At 36.1% G+C, this 18684-nt stretch overlaps 1 protein-coding gene across 2 annotated transcripts; it reads left to right on the top strand.

Moving 5' to 3' along the window:
* The first annotated feature begins 127 nt into the window (after nt 1–127).
* LOC133877504 (disease resistance protein RPV1-like) lies at nt 128–18009 on the top strand. Of its 2 annotated transcripts, XM_062315845.1 has the most exons (5): nt 128–749; nt 13290–14382; nt 14783–15061; nt 15161–16693; nt 17426–18009. In XM_062315845.1, the coding sequence occupies exons 1-4, from the start codon at nt 250–252 to the stop codon at nt 15806–15808; spliced, it is 2520 nt and encodes an 839-aa protein (XP_062171829.1). In that variant the 5' UTR covers nt 128–249; the 3' UTR covers nt 15809–16693; nt 17426–18009. The 2 variants fall into 2 exon arrangements, with proteins under 2 accessions (XP_062171829.1, XP_062171830.1); XM_062315846.1 differs by lacking the exons at nt 14783–15061; nt 17426–18009 and having other exon boundaries at nt 15161–15861.
* The last annotated feature ends 675 nt before the right edge of the window (nt 18010–18684 follow it).

The following is an 18684-nucleotide window of genomic DNA, read 5'->3' as shown; positions in this document are numbered from 1 at the left end:
CTATCCTATCTTGCAATAATGTATGCCACGTGTTGATTTAGAATTAAGTTTACTAAGTCTTCCTCATTATTCAATTTACTTAACAAATCTATCAGATCAGAAGTAGTTGAAGGAGTTGTGTATTTATGAGGAGTTTGTGCATCAAATCCTTTCCCTCCTCAAGTTTCAAGCCAAAATTCTCTCATTTTCGTTACCCACAAAATCTAATCCAAGTCTTTTAGTGGCCATCAAGAAGCACCTCTGTCTTCCATGGCTACTCCAACATTTCCATCATCATCTTCTGAATCTCGGTGGGATTACGACGTCTTTTCAAGTTTCAGAGGTGAAGATACTCGCAAGAATTTTACTGATCATCTCTATTCCGCCTTGGTGAGACTTAGAATCCGCACCTTCCGAGATGACGAGGAGCTTCCAAGAGGGGAGAACATCTCTACTGAACTTCTCAAAGCTATTCAAAGATCAAGGTTTTCGATTGTAGTTTTCTCCAAAGGCTATGCTTCTTCCAGGTGGTGCCTCGATGAACTTGTGGAGATTGTGCACTGTAAGAATACCATAGGCAGCACTCTCCTTCCAGTATTTTATCACGTGGACTCCTCGGATGTCCGACACCAGATCGGAACTTTTGCAGAAGCCTTTGCTAAGCATAAAAAGCGCTTTCAAACCGACATGGAGAGGGTGCAAAGGTGGAGAGCAGCACTTACTGAAGCTGCAGATTGTTCCGGCTGGGATCTCAAAAGCGTTGCAAATGGGTATTATGCTATAGACTCTTGCATTTTTTTCATGCATTTTTTAATTTTAATTTTCTTTTTGCTTTTTCCTTTTCTTTTCTATTGAATTTTAGACGAGAATTGATAAAATTAAAGTACAAAGTAAATTCCTAGAGATTGCTCTAGAATCCAAATTTAATACAAATTTTAATCAATCAAAAGCATTTCAAATTAATTTGGCATGCTCCAGTCATTATGAAAATACATCTTGTTTTGGACAAATGAGTAACTGAGATTGCAATAACTTTCTTATCACCGATCAGTCCTATTTAAATTTATATTTGCTAATCCACATTCATTCCTAAATTTTCATTAAACCAGATAACCAATGTTGTAAACAACTTCTCATATAATTTCAGATTATGTAACTCAAGTGGTAAAAGCCTTGAACTTTGGTGATTATCCCATAAGTGTAAGGTTCGGTCTCATCATGTTGTTTACCATGATGGGTTGCCGGACTCCTATGACTTTCCATATGAAAACAAGTACCAGTGCGATCTCATGTACTAATTTTCAGTGAAAGTGAGATTCACTGGTTGATTAGGGTGAATGACAAGCCCTTATCGTATCCCAGGCCAGAGAAAATGACAAGAACATTTGGGTTTGCTGAATGCACTGCTTCTGCTCCTCCCTGCATGCATGTACCTAGTTCATTTCATTCACCAAACAAACGAAATTGAAAAATTGGCTTTTGATTCTAGTTTTTTAAAAATTAATTTTTAGGGAAACTGACAAAAGCTTCTTGAACTTTCACCTGTTTTGAAATTACCACTCTAAAGTTAAAAACTCTCAATTTCAAATTAGAAGTTTGATGGTTGAAATTAGGGATGAAAATGCAGGCGGATAATAACCGTCCGCATCCGCTATCCACACCTAAACAATATCCACTATCCACACATGGATGCAAATGAGTGAAAATAGTGATCCCTTGTGTGTGTGTGCAAACAACCAATTAACCAAAATATGTAAAATGTGGAATTAAAGACATAGATATTTGGGTATGAAGTGAAAACTCAATAAACCATTACGGGGCAGCCAAACCCAAGAAATCCACTAATAAAAGAAATAGCTAGTTACAAGACAGTCGTACTCACATATCCCTGATGCAGTAGTCTTTAGGGGTTGGTATGGGCCAGATTGGGTTGGATTTACATGTTTTCTACAACCCATCCCTGTTAAAGTGTCACACATCGCTAAGATCTCCTTCACCTGGGCACTTTATAAGCCATGGTGTCCCCTCCTCTCTCAAGACGTCTTTGAGAGTGAGTAAGGCTCATTGACTTTTACATGGTATCAGAGCCTCAGGTTTCTAGCGATGATGGGTCTTTCCCTCCCGTTGTTGTCCACGTGTTTGGCCATTAATTGCCACACGTGAGGGAGCGTGTTAAAGTGTCCCACATCCCTAAGATTTCTTTCACCTGGGCACTTTATAAGCCATGGTGTCCCCTCCTCTCTCAGGGCGTCTTTTGAGAGTGAGTAAAGCTCATGGACTTTTACAGTCCCGTAGTGAACGGGTTTGAAAATCGGGATCCGCAATCCGCATAGTTGTTGGTTAACTCTTAATTTATTTAAGCTTGAATATAGTAATAACTACATTATTTAATCTTGCATATATATAGATTTAGATAGTAATCAAAAATGCCCATTACCTCATATGCGTATAGTGAATAATAAGCGCAATAAACGCGTAGATGCAAATAGTAATCATATAATGCAGATATCCAAAAGTGATAACCGCATTTTGTGAATGCAGATATTGCAAATAATTACATTTGCATTCCCATTTTCACCCCTAGTTGAAACTAAAAGTTCTTTTTTTGTTTAAAAAAAAAAAACTTTAAGAGGGTTAGTATAAATCGAGTGGAAGTTCAAAAAGGGTTTTGTGAAGCTTCTCCTTATTTTATTATTATTTTTTAAAAAATAGAAATATTTTAAGAAGAATGATAGAGAAGTAGCATTTTTTATTCAAAATGTTAGTTTGATATATCGAACTGTCACGCATGCCATTTTGTGGGGCTTTATTGAAAATGGCTGATAGTTGAGGGATATATATATATATATACCTTTATTTTTATTTTTATTCTTTCTTTCTTTTATCACATAAGTCTTGTACTCCTTTCTTCGACTTACCAGGGTCAAGTGTGGGGATTGATCCTGCACAACCACTTACATTGGTGGGACCCTCCCACTCACATGAGTTCCACCAATATGAGTGGTTGTGCACAACCTTGTTGTGCATGGAACTTTTCCCATAAAAAATTCTTATGTGTTTACTATTGATGGCCCCGGTAGGTCCCACAATTAACTTTTCCTCTTTAGTTTTAGCACTAGCGCCATACTCCACCAGTTTTGGGTTCGTAGTCCCGATATTGTTATTAAGTTAATATTGTGGCTCGTACTTCGCAGAGTGTTGGGGTATGTAGTCCCAATACATTAATAATCTCTTACTCTCATTTTCGTGATCCTAACTTGTTTGCGTTTTGTTTCATCTTCTTTCTTTTCACATTCTCACCATGCACTAATAATTTATTCACATTTCAACAAACATATGCATCATCATGTTAGGAAATAATTCCTATTTCTCAAGACTTGTGAAAAGCGAAATCCGAAGCAGCCCCTTACAAGTATATCTTGTGGATTGCCATTCCATTTGGTAGCCAAAATCCAATTAAGCTCAAGTTCCCTGTGAGGAAGAGAAGAGAAGAGTTGAAAATCTGCTTGTAAAATGAGAAATGACACTTCTGATGAGAACATGAGAGTGGCGTACGTGAGAGTTGAGTGACTTATAGAGATTTCTGCCTTAAGTTTAAGTGAGAAAAATAAGAGATAAATGGGCTTTTGGTCACACTTGTAAGAGCAAGATGGAGGACACAAAAGACAATTTTATTAACTTTATATTATTATTTAATTATTTCCTTACTTTATATTAGGATTTAATTATTTCATTTCCCCATTAGGATTATGTTTACTTTCATTGCTAGAAATAAGTTTGTTTTCTTTTCAAGTATTTCCTTTCCTTACTAAGATTAGGTTTACTTTCGCTATAAGTAGACTCTACTATTATTGGTTAGTTTGCAATGTAATAAAGACACAATTAATTTATTCATAGATATCAAACCAAAGAATTATCTTAAACATTATGTGGAGTTTATTGTTTTTTAAGCCTAAGCTCTTGTTTTATCTTTTGATTAGAAGACACATTCGGTTCTAATTGTTGTACGTTACCATGTTTTCGGGTACATCAGAGCACTAGCTAGTAGCATCTTCCTTAAAACTCATTTTATTCCCTTGTTGTTTTATAAACAAAGTAGTGAACACCAAGGGAATCAAAATGCATGTGTACCCTAAATCTAAAGAATCAAAAGTGGTTCCCTTAACATTATTTAATGTAAAAATATTATATTTTTCTCTAATATTTATTTGAAATACTATTTAAATGGTTTCTCTTTCCTTTCTATTTTTCATAGCATTTAATTTAAATAACATTTAAATGATATATAAGAGAATCTTTTAGAGCACTAGTAGCAGATGCCCTAGAAATAGTTCTATTCCTTAAAATAAGAAAAATTTGAAAAAAGGCTCAAAAAATCAAGCCATAATAGGCACCCTATTTTAGATGATGACCCTTGGGAAGCTACAATGCTTCCCAATGTATTGGGAAGCACTGTAGCTTCCCAACAAACTATTATAATTCAAGAAAAAAGACAGTCTCTCTCCTCTCTCCTCTCTCCTTTCATGATTCCCAATCGCCTCCCTTCTTCTTCCTCCTCGCGCATCTCTCTCTCTCTCTCTCTCTCTCTCTCTCTCTCTCTCTCTCTCATGTCCTCTACTCTCTCATTCTCCGGTAGAACCATTGTAGAACAGCCAAAAATCAAACAAAATCACTACAACCCAAACAAACAAACTCAGAGCAGCTCTCATGTCCTCTACTCTCTCATTCTCCGGTAGAACCATTGTAGAACAGCCAAAAATCAAACAAACAAAAATCAAACAAAATCACTACAACCCAAACAAACAAACTCAGAGCAGATATTCAAGACTCTTTCTTCTTCTTCCCACCGCTTCTCTCTCTCTCTCTCTCTCTCTCTCTCTCTCTCTCTCTCTCTCTCTCTCTCTCTCTCTCCTCCCTCACGGATACTTGTGCGACTCCTCCCGCCGCCACGTGACAGCTCTGGACCTCTCTGGGTTCAATCTCTCAGGCGCACTTTCGCCGGATCTCGACCACCTGCCGCCCTCCGCTTCCTCTTCAACCTCTCTCTCGCTGCCAACCAGCTCTTTGGACCATCCCAGGCGAGCTATCGTCCCTCTCTGTCCTCCGATTCCTCTATTTAATCTCTCGACGCTCCCCAAGCTCTGGATCGATTTGGGAAGTGGGCTGTGCGTGGAGGAAGAGAGATTAGGTGGAGAAGAGAGGGGGTGAGTTGGGGGATATCTGAGAGAGAACCGGAAGAGAAAAAAAAAAAGTCTCAGAGAGAAAAAGAAAGAAGAATAAGAAGAAGAGGAGGAGGAAAGTAGATGCTTCTGAATCTGCAATGAAATTAAAAAGATTAAAAAAAAAAAAGTAAAAGATAAAAAAATATTATTTTAATATATAGGGAAAGATAAAGGGAAGCTGTTGTGGAGTGTTTTTGTATAGGGAAAAAAAAATGGTTTGGTTCCCTAAATTTTTCCTAAAATAGGGAAAATGGTTGGGAACCTGCTGCTAGTGCTCTTATAAGAGTTTATTTGAATAGGGATCAAGCAAAAAATAATTTGATTCCCTATATTTAAAAAAATAAAATCTAAGAGAGGCTGCTGCTTGTTGCTAGCAGTGGCGGAGTCAAAGTTTTGATTTAGGAGGGTCAAAATTAAAAATTAAAAATTAAATAAATATTAAAAAATATAAGTAACAAATATTAATTTATTCATTTGTCCTCGACAAGTCTTCATATTTGAGATCGCTCCATGCTTGCATGATTTCGTCATATTTTAAAATGATGTTTTTCCAAATTGTGTTTTTGAAAAACTATGATGTAGATTGACAATTTCATGTTTATAGATGTGTTGTTATGATTTGGTCTTTATCATTAAGATGATAATGAGACACTTTTGTTCTTAAGCAAGGATCTATTGTAGATTTGATAAATCTATCTTGACACGACATCATTTAGAATTTGACTAGAGCTGAATGAATTCATTGTTGTTCTCTGCAATTTGAGCTAACTACAATCATATATTTCATACAATTAATGTGATGACTCTTTTTTTTTTTTTGAAAACATATAAACGGATCTTCATAGTGGCACGACTATGTGTCGCTCAGCCAACATAACGTACACATTCCATAACATGTACCTGATATTCAGAGTTCCATCTAACACAGTGGAATATAAATATCAATGTGCAACGGAACACATATCAATAGCGGAATTACATCTAATACATCATTGTTATCAACAACAAGAGTCATTTACAAGTCTATCTATTTAAGACTTATAAAACACATTACATTAATTACATACAAAAATATAGGCTCAACAAATACATATGCCACGTAGGACACGAGCCATAAATAAAATACCTAAATGTGGACTACCTATGAGTCCGTGACTTATAACTATCGCGATGTGCTCCAATCATAGCATCCCATACGATAGGTGGACGAGTCAATATCTATATCTGCAAAACCTACAACCAAAGTATAAACGTTTTGGCTACGTGGATTTAAGCACTAAGTCTCCTAGACACCACCTTACAATGTATCACAAAATTTCACTAAACCAAAACCCATGGTTTGGGTAGCCTCAAGCAAGTTCCAAGTAACCCATTACCTTAAAACGATCGGTGAAAACATAGATCCGAGTGTAAGGATCACGTTTCCGAAGACGGATCGAAGATTGGACCGTTAGATCTTCATAGATCAAAGTTCTTGTATGAAAAACCTTAAAGAAAACTCTCCTTTTTTTTTCTTTTTTTTCTTTTTTTTTTTTTTTTTTCTCTCTCTCACGGTATGATGACTGCCTCCTTTCTTTTTCTTTTAAGTGGGGTGCATGTGCGCCTCACACTTCACCTTTTTTCTTTCGCTGAAGGGCCGTGTGGCCCTTCTTTCCTAAAATGGCCGCATGGCCATTTGCTAAATGGCCGAATGGCCATGTAAAGAAATGGCCATCAGGTCACATTTTTTTAAAAAAAAAATAAAAATAAAAAATAAAAACTTATTCTTTTGACTCTTCTTTTTGACTTTTCTTTCTTTTATTTTTTTTATTTGCTTTTCTTTTATTTTCTTATTTATTTTGTATTTTTTTTCTTCTCTTTTGGACCTAAAATATTCTTTTACATTTTAAATACACCTAATTAAGTTTAATCAATTATTTATTCAAATTTATACTTTAATTATTAAATAATTTTCGAACATTACATCATTCTCTCCTTATAAAAATTTCGTCCTCGAAATTTAAAAATTAAATCGTTTTACACACATATGAGCATGCATTCTTTACTAGAAACACCCATGCAAATATGCATGTTGTATGAGACATTTACGCGAAAATGGTATGACATAATAATCATAACCAAATTTATTCGGTAAAATGAGGGATCACTCCCGCATTTAACGGTCAAGCACTCATGTGGCTTCCTCAACATCGTGATTTCACCATAGAGTTCCCATCAACGAAATGAGTTTTGTGTTTTCTTACAAACCATTACTCGTTTTGCACCTCTTCATAGGTCAATTTCCATTGAATACGAAGAAGCGCATCACAAGAATAAGGTCTCAATCACTTTCGAAACAAAGAAATACAAGGAAATGTCATGGATGCCTGCTAAAATTAGAAGACATCATGACCAATTACACAACGGACTCGCGTTTAACACTAGGGACGACTCAATATATCAATATATCCCTATATTGAATACATCCATACTGCCAAAACATTACATATTTCGCATTAGCGACACCTTGCGATATACAAGATCACCAATACAAACTCAAATTTGTGGAGCTGTTTGTACACATAGCTGTTGTCATTACTATGCTTTGGACATCCGCTTGAACAAGTGCAATCTTCTCTCGAGTCATGCACCAATTCAAGACTTACTAATCGTTTCAAACGAACTTCACACCAAATGAAGCGGCATTCAACGTTTGCGTCATGTGCGATACAACATCAGTAGTTGTAAACTACCATAACTAGTAGTCACAACCAATGGCGGGTATCATAACCAACTCCATGAATTCCCACACACATAACTTAGGCATATCCTCAAATGTCTAAATAGATCTCTCGAGTCGATCGTCCGCATGCGGAGGGTACGTTGAGCTAACATTCCAAATACACTTAGAGTCAATCTTGCCATCAAGAGATTTTCACTTAGTGCTTTAGCCATGACAGTGGCTTAAGTTGCACGCTAAGATATCTTGCAATTAAGATCTTCAAGCATAATATGCCATCATTATTATCTTACGCTTACGTCTCTCAACACCTGGGTGCATCAAGACTTGGGTGTTAAATGTCAATTCCACACACTTCACCATAGAGGCATTGCCCACAACATGGTAAAGCATAAATAATAACTACCATCTGCAACACATGAGAAGAACGACGCTATTCCTGATCCACAGTTGATAAGTAGCACAGGCTATATCCTTGTTATTACACAAGGGTGCATCCACCCTTATTGTGATGAATTTGTGCAAGTCACATACCCAACAATTTTCCTGGGTAGTTTAAGCACAGGTGCAATTGCGTATTCACATTCTAACGTGTTGACTATGAATTCATTCTTGTTCATTGCATGAGCCAAGAATGACACTTCCTCAACCAAAACTCACCTCTCATGATCTTGGAGAATAATCTCTTTTACTAAGCACTTCCAATACTGATACTAAGTGTCTTCCATATTCGACACGACAAGTCGAATAAACTAACGTGTCATTGGTACACTCAACTATTCAGATGTCTAGGTACCACGCTTGATTCATCAAGTCCATAAATACCAATGGTGTATTTGTCAATCCAAATGGCATCACCAAAAATTTGTAGTGGTCATACCATATATGGATCGCTAACTTTGGCACATTACTTTTCGCACCAAAAGTCAATGGCATCTCGAAAGAAGATCATTCTTCAAGAATATCAAGGCTCCTTAGAGTTGATTGAATCAACCATCAATTCTCAATAAGGAATTCTCATCCTGGATTGCCACTAGGTTTAACACGCAATAACCTATGCATCCTCGCATAGACTCGCGACTATAGTGGAAACATTTGCACTATCTGGATATTCCCAACTTGGACTCGATTTGAACTTGGCTTAGGCATAAGCCAAACACACAAGTGTACACTCTCGAACATTCATCATTGTCAAACGTTGGAGAGAGATAGCAGAGTAACTCACAAACGAGACCCACAAAGTTTGAACTCTCTATACTATGGGGTAGGAATACAACTATCCACTCGTGATTATCTACATTCACTTCTACTCTTTGGTCGTCAATCAAATCCAAATTGACACCAAAGCCCTAACGAGTTAACATCGTAATTTAGCATGGTAAGCTTTATTGTTTAGCATGTTGAACATCGAAATCCTATATGTATGGCATTAAAATTCAACACATTATATGTTGAAGCTAAATATGCTAACATTGGAACTCTATACGCATAACACTGCTACCTTTGCTGGCAGAGTCTTTTCTCTTGCACCAATGGAACAATTGTCCACACATTTCCTACAAGTGAATGCATCACCAACAAGAGTGGCCACGCAAGTGTTCTAATCTAAGAGTTCAATGCTCAATTTGCATAACTTACACATGCAAATGAGACATAGGTGGACCACTTAACATACTGAACTAAATAAGTTAAACGCAGTAGTTCATCATGTCAAACACTAGAGCTAACAATGCATTTACCTATACATTGCTAAGGCGACGGCTACTTGTTCACTGTGGCCATATGCGTCACCAATGGAAATGGTCACGCATGTGTTTTGGTTTTAAAGACTTGGTACTCATTATGCATGTAACCGTGCATAATGAGACATGTGAATGGATAAAACTCTAATAAGCCAAATGCACACAATGCTACAACATAAATGTATAATACATGTGGCAGCATCGACAACATTTGCGGCGGTTGGACGGACTTCAGCATTGTTCGATGTGAGTAGGCACCCTATACTTGAGCAAACTGTCTCAGCTGATAGTTGCCCACTAAAGGTACTTGACTTTGGTGGCAACAAGTTGGCGATCTCACGCGAAATGGCTTCCTCATCCATATTTACAATGTGCCCTAAATCTTCCTTGACATACATTCGAGTGTAGCTCTCCACACATTACACTGGGCAACGCTAGAGCTGCTTCGTGTTAAAATGGCTAACGAGGGACATAGCTTTGCGAAGTGGCCAAGTCTACCACATCAAAAAAAATACTCGTGATTCAACACGACACATACACCAAAGTGTGGCTTCCCACAATTGGTGCACCGTGTGATACCAAAGCTGCTCGCAAATGCATCCTCTTCTCCAACGAACTTAGAGCCACAACCAATAAGTTGCTTCTTCAGTGGTGAGAAAACATGAGCTCCCAATGACATTGACCATTTTCTACTCAAATGATTCATGGTCGAAGGTCCAGCAATGAGGGATGCCTAAAACCACTACTAACGAACTGTGCCCTCAACAGAGAGAAGAGGGTGGTAGAGATACCTAAAATCCCTTCCACCTCAATCACCCACTGAGAAATCATCTTTCTCATTGCGTATCGACATTGCTTGTCTAGGCGGCATGCCTTATTTGTACAATGAAATGCCACATAGACAATACTGCGCAAAGAATATTACATGCATCACAATACCTATGTAATGCACCTAAGAAAACTATTTTAAATTGTTTCCCGTCTAAGTGAAATACTCTGCACAATCACATTGAAGTTAACCTACAATGTAAAAGTACGAGGTAAGCTAATTATACGTAAATCAAAAGATATACATCACAAAATTCATGTAATGCATATGGAGTATTACATTTTAATTTCCTATCTTTGTTAAAGCTTTTAAGATTTTCTATGGCTCTTTTGTTACACTTAAACTGCTCTGATACCATTAGTTGTGACGACCCTTTTTTTTTTTTTTTTTGAAAACAAACAAACGGATCTTCACAGTAACACGACTACGTGTCGCTCAGCCAACATAACGTACACGTTCCATAACATATACCTGATATTCAGAGTTTCATCTAACACAGCGAAATATAAATATCAATGTGCAGCGGAACACATATCAATAGCGGAATTACATCTAATACATCATTGTTATCAACAATAAGAGTCATTTACAAGTCTATCTATTTAAGGCTTATAAAACACATTACATTAACTTCATACTAAAATATAGGCTCAACAAATACATACGCCACGTAGGACACGAGCCATAAATAAAATACCTAAATGCGGACTACCCATGAATCCGTGACTTATGATTGTCGCGACGTGCGCCAATCACAGCATCCCATACATTAGGTGGACGAGTCAATATCTATTTTTGCAAAACCTGCAACCAAAGTATAAACATTTTGGCTGCGCGGATTTAAGCACTAGGTCTCTTAGACACCACCTTACAATGTATCATAAAATTTCACTAAACCAAAACACATGGTTTGGGTAGCCTCAAGCAAGTTCCAAGTAACCCATTACCTTACAACGATCGGTGAAAACATAGATTCGAGTGCAAGGATCATGTTTCCGAAAACGGATCGAAGATTGGACTGTTAGATCTTCATAGATCAAAGTTCTTGTACGAAAAACCTTAAAAGAAAACTCTCCCTTTCATTTTTTTTTTTCTTTTCTCTCACGGTCCGATGACGGCCTCCTTTCTTTGCTTAATTAAGTGAGGTGCATGTGCGCCTCACACTTCACATTTTTGGTTTTTTTTTTTTGCTGAATGGCCGCATGGCCATTTGCTAAATGGCCGAATGGCCATGTAAAGAAATGGCCATCAGGCCACATTTTTTTTTTTAAAAAAAATAAAAAATAAAAAATAAAATTCTTTTGACTCTTCTTTCTTTTATTTATTTTTTATTTGCTTTTCTTTTCTTTTCTTATTTATTTTCTATTTTTCCTTTTCTAGTTTTTTCTTTTCTTTTCTTTTCTTTTGGACATAAAATATTTCTTTTGCATTTTAAATACACCTAATTAAATTTAATTAATTATTTACTCAAATTTATACTTTAATTATTAAATAATTTTCTTGACATTACAATTAAAATATGTAATAAAACTATATATATTTATAAACAATTAATTTAATATAACAATCTAAATATAAGAGATTACAGACATTTTTATTATTTAAAAATAAATCAGTGTAAAATTAACTACATACTTGAAACTTTTCAAAAATCTAAAGAATTTATCTTTTTTTTTTTAAAAAAAAATATATATATATTATTTATGTCTAAATGATTTAGTTTTCATTTTTTTTTTCTCTCGTAATTCTCACAATACTAAAAACAAAAAAGCCTTTTTTATTATTATTATTTTTATTGAAGCATGAGTTAAAAGTTAAAACACAACGTTTCAACTTAAGGTACATGAATCGTTTTGGTAGGAGATTTTTTTTTTTTTTTTGACATGTCCACACAAGAAGAAAATGGAGAAATCGAACTAGCTAGTAATATCTGCTTCATAAGACGTAGCCCCCAATTGATTAAGCTACCCCTTAAAGACGGTAGGAGACTTAAGTTGTCTTTTACTTTTGTCCTGGCTCTAAACCTTTTTCGTTATCTTGCCCTAAACCTTTGAAAATCTCAACCCCCCCCCCCCCCCCCCCCCCCCTCCTTCAAAAGCAGGGGTTTCCACAGAGTATGTGCTTTTCTTTCTAAATTCTAAGTGAGAAAAAGTCAAGGAAATGGGAAACACGTGAGTAAAGAGAAATGGGAGATAAAAAGAATTAAGACTTGCTTGGACTTTCAAGTGGGGCTCACGTGTTGTTCCTTGTAATGCCACATTTTCTTTTTGTTTAAATGAGAAAGCTAAAATGAAACATCTTATTTATTTTATCACACTAATTCAATTTAATCTTTTTAATCATTATAAATTCATTTAGTAATTTCTTGGATGTTACAAAATTCATGGGAATGAAATCCACGAATACCCTGTACATGCTGACTAAATCGGTTCTAGAATTATTAAGTCTTGCCTTTTAGATAAAATCTCATACACTTGAAATTAATGGAGGATATTTTTGCCATACTTTCCATAAAACGGTTAATGGCTTTGTCCATGAAAATAAAATAAAATAACAAATTATGGCATGGCATTTGGGTAGGACAAGAAATTACGTAGAAATATATATACTTGTATGATATTCTTGATGAGTTTGATATAACTTAGATGCATGCTTGCCATATGACATCTTAATCTCAAATGCCTGTGATGATAACATCTTTTTAATTGGTACCTTGATAACTCATAATTTTCTTTCTTCTTTTTCTTTCCTTGTGCCTAATTTATTGTTCTATTTTCAATTTGAACTATAATAATCAGGTATGAATCAAAATTTATTGAGATGATTGTTCAAGAAGTTTTGTGTAAAGTGAACCCTACTCACTTAAATGTTGCCAAGCATCCAATAGGCATAGATTCTCATGTTAAAGAGATGAAAGTTTTATTAAAACTTGGAACAAGTGACGTTCGCATTGTGGGCATCTATGGGATGGGTGGAATTGGCAAAACAACCCTAGCAAATGCTGTCTACAACGAAATATGTGTTGCATTTGAAGGAAGTAGTTTTCTTTCAAACCTTAAAGAAAGTTCAGAAAAGCCCAATGGTTTAGTTCATTTACAAGAACAACTTCTTTATGATATCTTGAAAACAAATTTGAAGATTGACAATGTTGAAAAAGGAATCAAATTGATTGAGGAAAGACTTCGTCGCAAAAAAGTTCTTGTTATTCTTGATGACGTGGATAACTTTGAAAAACTACAATTGTTAGTCGAAAAAAAATGGTTTGGTAAAGGAAGTAGAATCATTATAACAACTAGAGATGAACATCTATTAAGTCAATTGGGAGCAGATGAAAAATATAAGGTCAGAGAATTGAATCAATGGGAGTCTCTTCTACTGTTCAGTTGGCATGCCTTCAAGATGGCCAATCCAAAAGAAGATTATTGGGATCTTTCGATTGAAGCAATGGTTTATGCGGGAGGACTTCCATTAGCTTTGGTTGTTTTGGGTTCTTTTCTTGAAGGAAGAAGCATTACTGAATGGCAGAGCACATTAGAAAAATTACGAAAAATTCCACTTCACGATATTCAGAAAATACTTAGAATAAGCTTTGATTCATTGGACCGTTATAATCAGGACATATTCCTTGATATTGCATGCTTCTTTATCAATATGGACAAAGAATATGTCATCAAAATACTTGATGGTTGTGAGTTTTATCCAAATATTGGTATTCGTGTTCTCATTGATAGGTCACTTGTGACAATTGATTTCCAAAACAAGTTGAGGATGCATAATCTAATTCGAGATATGGGACGGGAAATTGTTTGTGAAGAATCACCCAAATATCCAGGAAAACGGAGCAGGTTGTGGTTTCCCGAGGATGTCTTAAATGTACTACGCAAGCATACGGTAAGAGGCATATGCATTTTTACTTATAAATAATAGTAATAATAATAATAATAATATGAACTTACATATATAATATTCATGTTATGTAGGTACGCATGAGTGATTTGCCTTTTGCCAAGCATGCTTCATAGTTTGAATAGTGTATCAATATAACGACATAACTCATAAGTGATTGTCTTTAAATCCAAAACTTCTCCGAATAAAGTTAGGTAGTTTACAACTTTAAAATGGCATTCAACATGTTTTAAACAATTCTAATCATGTTCAAATCACTTTAATATTTTTAAAAAATAAAAAATAAATTACGGTGAGAATATATAAGCCTACTCTGGTTAAAAGTTATTCTAACTTTACACAAGATGAGGATGTGCATTGCTAATCCAACCATCTATTTTGCCAGGGTTCGAAAAAAGTGGAGGGTCTCATCTTCAATTTTCATGTACCGGAAAATGTAGATTTGAAAACTGAAGCATTTAAAAAAATGAAGAATTTGAGATTGCTCCAAATCAATGATATACATCTCACGGGATCCTATGAATATCTCTCTAAAGAGCTGAAATGGCTTTGTTGGCATAAGTGCCCTCTGGAATTTCTACCACTAAATTTTCATCTAGAGAATCTTGTTGTGCTTGACATGCAGCATAGTAATGTCAAACAAATCTGGGAGGAGAAGAAGAAAGTACGACAAATCTTACTGTGTTTTTTTCTTCTTCTTCTCTATTAATGTTAAATGTATAACTAGTTAACAAGAACTTTTATTTTCTTTATTTTTTCACAGATATTCAACAACTTGAAGGTCCTCAATCTTAGTAATTCTAAATATCTCACCACATCTCCAGACTTCTCACAAGTCCCACAATTGGAGATATTAATACTCGAAGGTTGCACAAGCTTCGTTCAGGTTCATGAGTCCATTGGATATTTGAAAAGACTCGTTTCATTGAATTTAAAGAATTGCACGAACCTCAAGGACCTTCCAAGAAGCATTATTAATTTAGAATCTCTTGAAAGTCTTGACTTATCTGGCTGCTCCGCCCTTGAAAGATTACCGATGAGTCCAATGAGTCCTTTGGAATTGAAGAATACGAAAGTTTTTTGGAATCTCAAAACTGTATCATTATCTGGATGCAGCCGTCTCACTGAATTACCAAACTTCTTACCTTCCCCACATCTAGAGAGTTTGATACTTGAAGGCTGTACAAGGTTGGAGGAGGTTCATGAGTCCATTGGACTTCTAAAAAGACTTGTTTTGCTAGATTTGCGGAGATGCGAGAAACTTCGCAGTCTTCCAAGAACTATCTCTAACTTAGAATCCCTTAAAACTCTTAACTTGTTTGGCTGCATAAGACTTGACAAGTTACCGAAGGAATTGGGAAATATGACAGCTTTAATGCAGTTGTATGCAGGCAAAACTGCTATTAAGTAACTACCATTCTCCTTTAGTCTTTTGAAGAATCTCGAATTTGCAACCTTTCTTGAATGTGAGTATCTCATTGAATCACCGGAGTTCTCAGAAGCCTCACGTCTGAAGACACTGATACTTACTGGTTGTAAAAGGTTGGTTAAGGTTCACGATTCTATTAAACATCTAAAAAGACTCTCTCACCTGAGTTTAATGGGATGTGAAAACCTTACAAATCTTCCAAGCAGCATTTGTAACTTGGAATCTCTTAGAATTCTTGTGTTGACCGGGTGCTTTAAGCTTGACGAGTTACCAGAGGAATTGGGAAGAATGGCGGCTTTGAGGAATCTTTCTGCAAACGGAACTGCTATAAAGAAATTACCACCCTCGTTTGGTGGTCTGAGGGATCTTGAAAGCGTATACTTGTCTGGATGTGGAGGACCATCCTCATCGTGGATATCACCCAAAAACTCCAACACCATAAGTTCGTTACTTTCCATTCGTTCATTGTCACAACTAGATCTTAGCGGGCACAATTTGTCTGAAGGTGACATTCCCAATAAATTTGCATGTTCATCTTCACTCTCCACGTTGAATTTATCAAGGAACAATTTTCGTAACCTACCTGATTGCATCGGAAGCCTTCCTCGATTATTGAATTTGTATTTGAATGAGTGTACTATTCTTCAATCAATCTCAGTCCCCGAAGGAGTACATTTTTTGGAGGCAAATGACTGCACATCATTGGAAACAATCTCAGTTTCGAAGAACGAGAGTCCACGATGTTTTCACCTTAATAATTGCCCCAAACTGGTTAAGATTAGTTTGGAGAATTTGCGACCTGATTCAGAGGTTTTCATGGCAAGGTGCAACAATCTATCGCCTGAATTTAGGGAGCGTGTTCTCCAGGTTCTCTCTCTCTCTCTCTCTCTCTCTCTCGTTTTATGACGTACGTAAACACTTTCTTTCTTTTTTTTTTCTTTTTTTTTTTCCTTTTGAAATAGATGCTGTGCAAGACACATAGCGGTCGCCTTTGCCTCCCCGGAAGTGAGATTCCAGATTGGATTTGCAATCAGGAAATGGGTTCTTTAATATCCTTCCGTGTACCTTCGTCTTGGGATGGTAAAATCGGCAAGGTGCTTGTTTGCGTTGTTTATGCAGGAAACAAGGGGAAGGAAGCACCACCCAGAGACTTACATGATCGACGGGTTTGGTTTGAGTGGAGATATTGGCCTCGTTTGAAATCCCCCTTCCCCTCCCCTCCCTTTCCCTTCACTTCTCCCAAAAAATATCAATTTCAAACTATTCTTACTTTTTTTATATTTTATATCACATCAACACTTTTTTTATTACTTTTTAAATAAAAAACTCACTACAATACAAATTTTTCTCACTTTTTCATATAAATTATTTCAACTTTATATCACATCAATCCTATTTTTCAATCATAAAAAAAAATTCCAAGGGAAAGGGAAAGGGAAAGGGGATTTCAAACGGGGCCATTGTAATAAAACTAGAAACCCCCAAAAGTCCTTCAGCCTACGTCACAATGAATATATGGATAAGAGAATTTACTATTTTGATAGCTCTGAAGATCATATATTTGCACGAGTGATTAAATTTAATCAAGTTGAATTTCAGATGGAAAGTGGAGACGAAATAGGGCTGTCCATCGATCTTGGGGACATGATTGAAGTGAAGAAGTGTGGAATCCATCTAGTTGATGAGCCAAATGTGACCAGGACAGGCTATTGGATCGAACCCCTCAAATATGTCCTGGTTGGATCTGAATATGATCAGTATTGAGAGCCCAATTCATTCCCGGCCCCCGGGCCCCCCAAATATAGGGGCTAGAAAGGATGAGAAACTATATATTTCATGCTGTCACATGGCCTCCGGCCACCTCCGTGGGGACCCTGGCCGAGTTCAGGTTTGTCGCCGAACCCATCAGCAGGATCTAACCCGCCATCTCTCGCCAGCCCGGGTGGTACTTCTTCTTGGCCAATTGTACGGGCATCGATGGCGATGATCATTTGGTATGCTATAGATTTGCTTTTCGGATTTGTTGGTGTGGGAAAAGTTTTAACTGGCCAAGGAACTGATTTTTTTATCTTGCTAATTAAATCAATTGCTTCCTCTCCTCTCCCTGTTTAAACCCCTTGATCGAGGTCCAAAATTATGTCATGGACATGCTTAATTATAGGTGCTTTTTATTATTTTGTACTTTTTCATGCATTTCTTTTTCTTTTCTTTTTTGGTCCTTTTCTTTTATTTTGAATTTTTTTAGACGACAAGTCATAAGGTCTAGATTTACTTGTTGGTATACATGTATGCTCGAACATAATTCATAAAGAACGCATGACTGAATTTTAACTGAAATTGGACCTAAACTGAATCCCAAATTAGAGATAGTAATCACTAATCACCTCTGAGATTTGCCTACTAGCAAGGTTACAACATGGAATAAAGTCTAATGGTTTGTCTTTGATAATGTAATGATATTGAATTATTGGTAGGATGATACTGTTGAATCTTAATAACACAAATGCGAGGCCATTTTGCAGGAAATTAATGAAGGGAAGACAACGATCCCCTTCCTCCCAAAAAGAGGGTGGCGGCATTGGCCAAAAAGACTCAAATATCCCGTAATCCTTTTTTTTTTTTTTTTGTCAACTAAAGTGCATACCCGCAGATGATGTGCAATTCTCTTTTTTCATTATAATTAAATAAATGTTATGTCGACTTGAGTCTCTTCTAAAAAGAGAAAATAAAAAGGTCTAGAAGAATTATCGATCCCGTAATTCTAGAAAACGAAGTAAGTTGTCTACAATTTCTTTTACAAATACATTATCTTTATTATCGTAATTGGAAAATAAAAAACGTTTGGAGGGAGGGAGAGG

This window comes from Alnus glutinosa, chromosome 9 (genome assembly GCF_958979055.1).
Source record: "Alnus glutinosa chromosome 9, dhAlnGlut1.1, whole genome shotgun sequence".
Lineage (NCBI taxonomy): Eukaryota > Viridiplantae > Streptophyta > Magnoliopsida > Fagales > Betulaceae > Alnus > Alnus glutinosa.
Note: the sequence above shows the minus strand (reverse complement) of the source record. Positions and strands in the feature narration are given on the sequence as shown.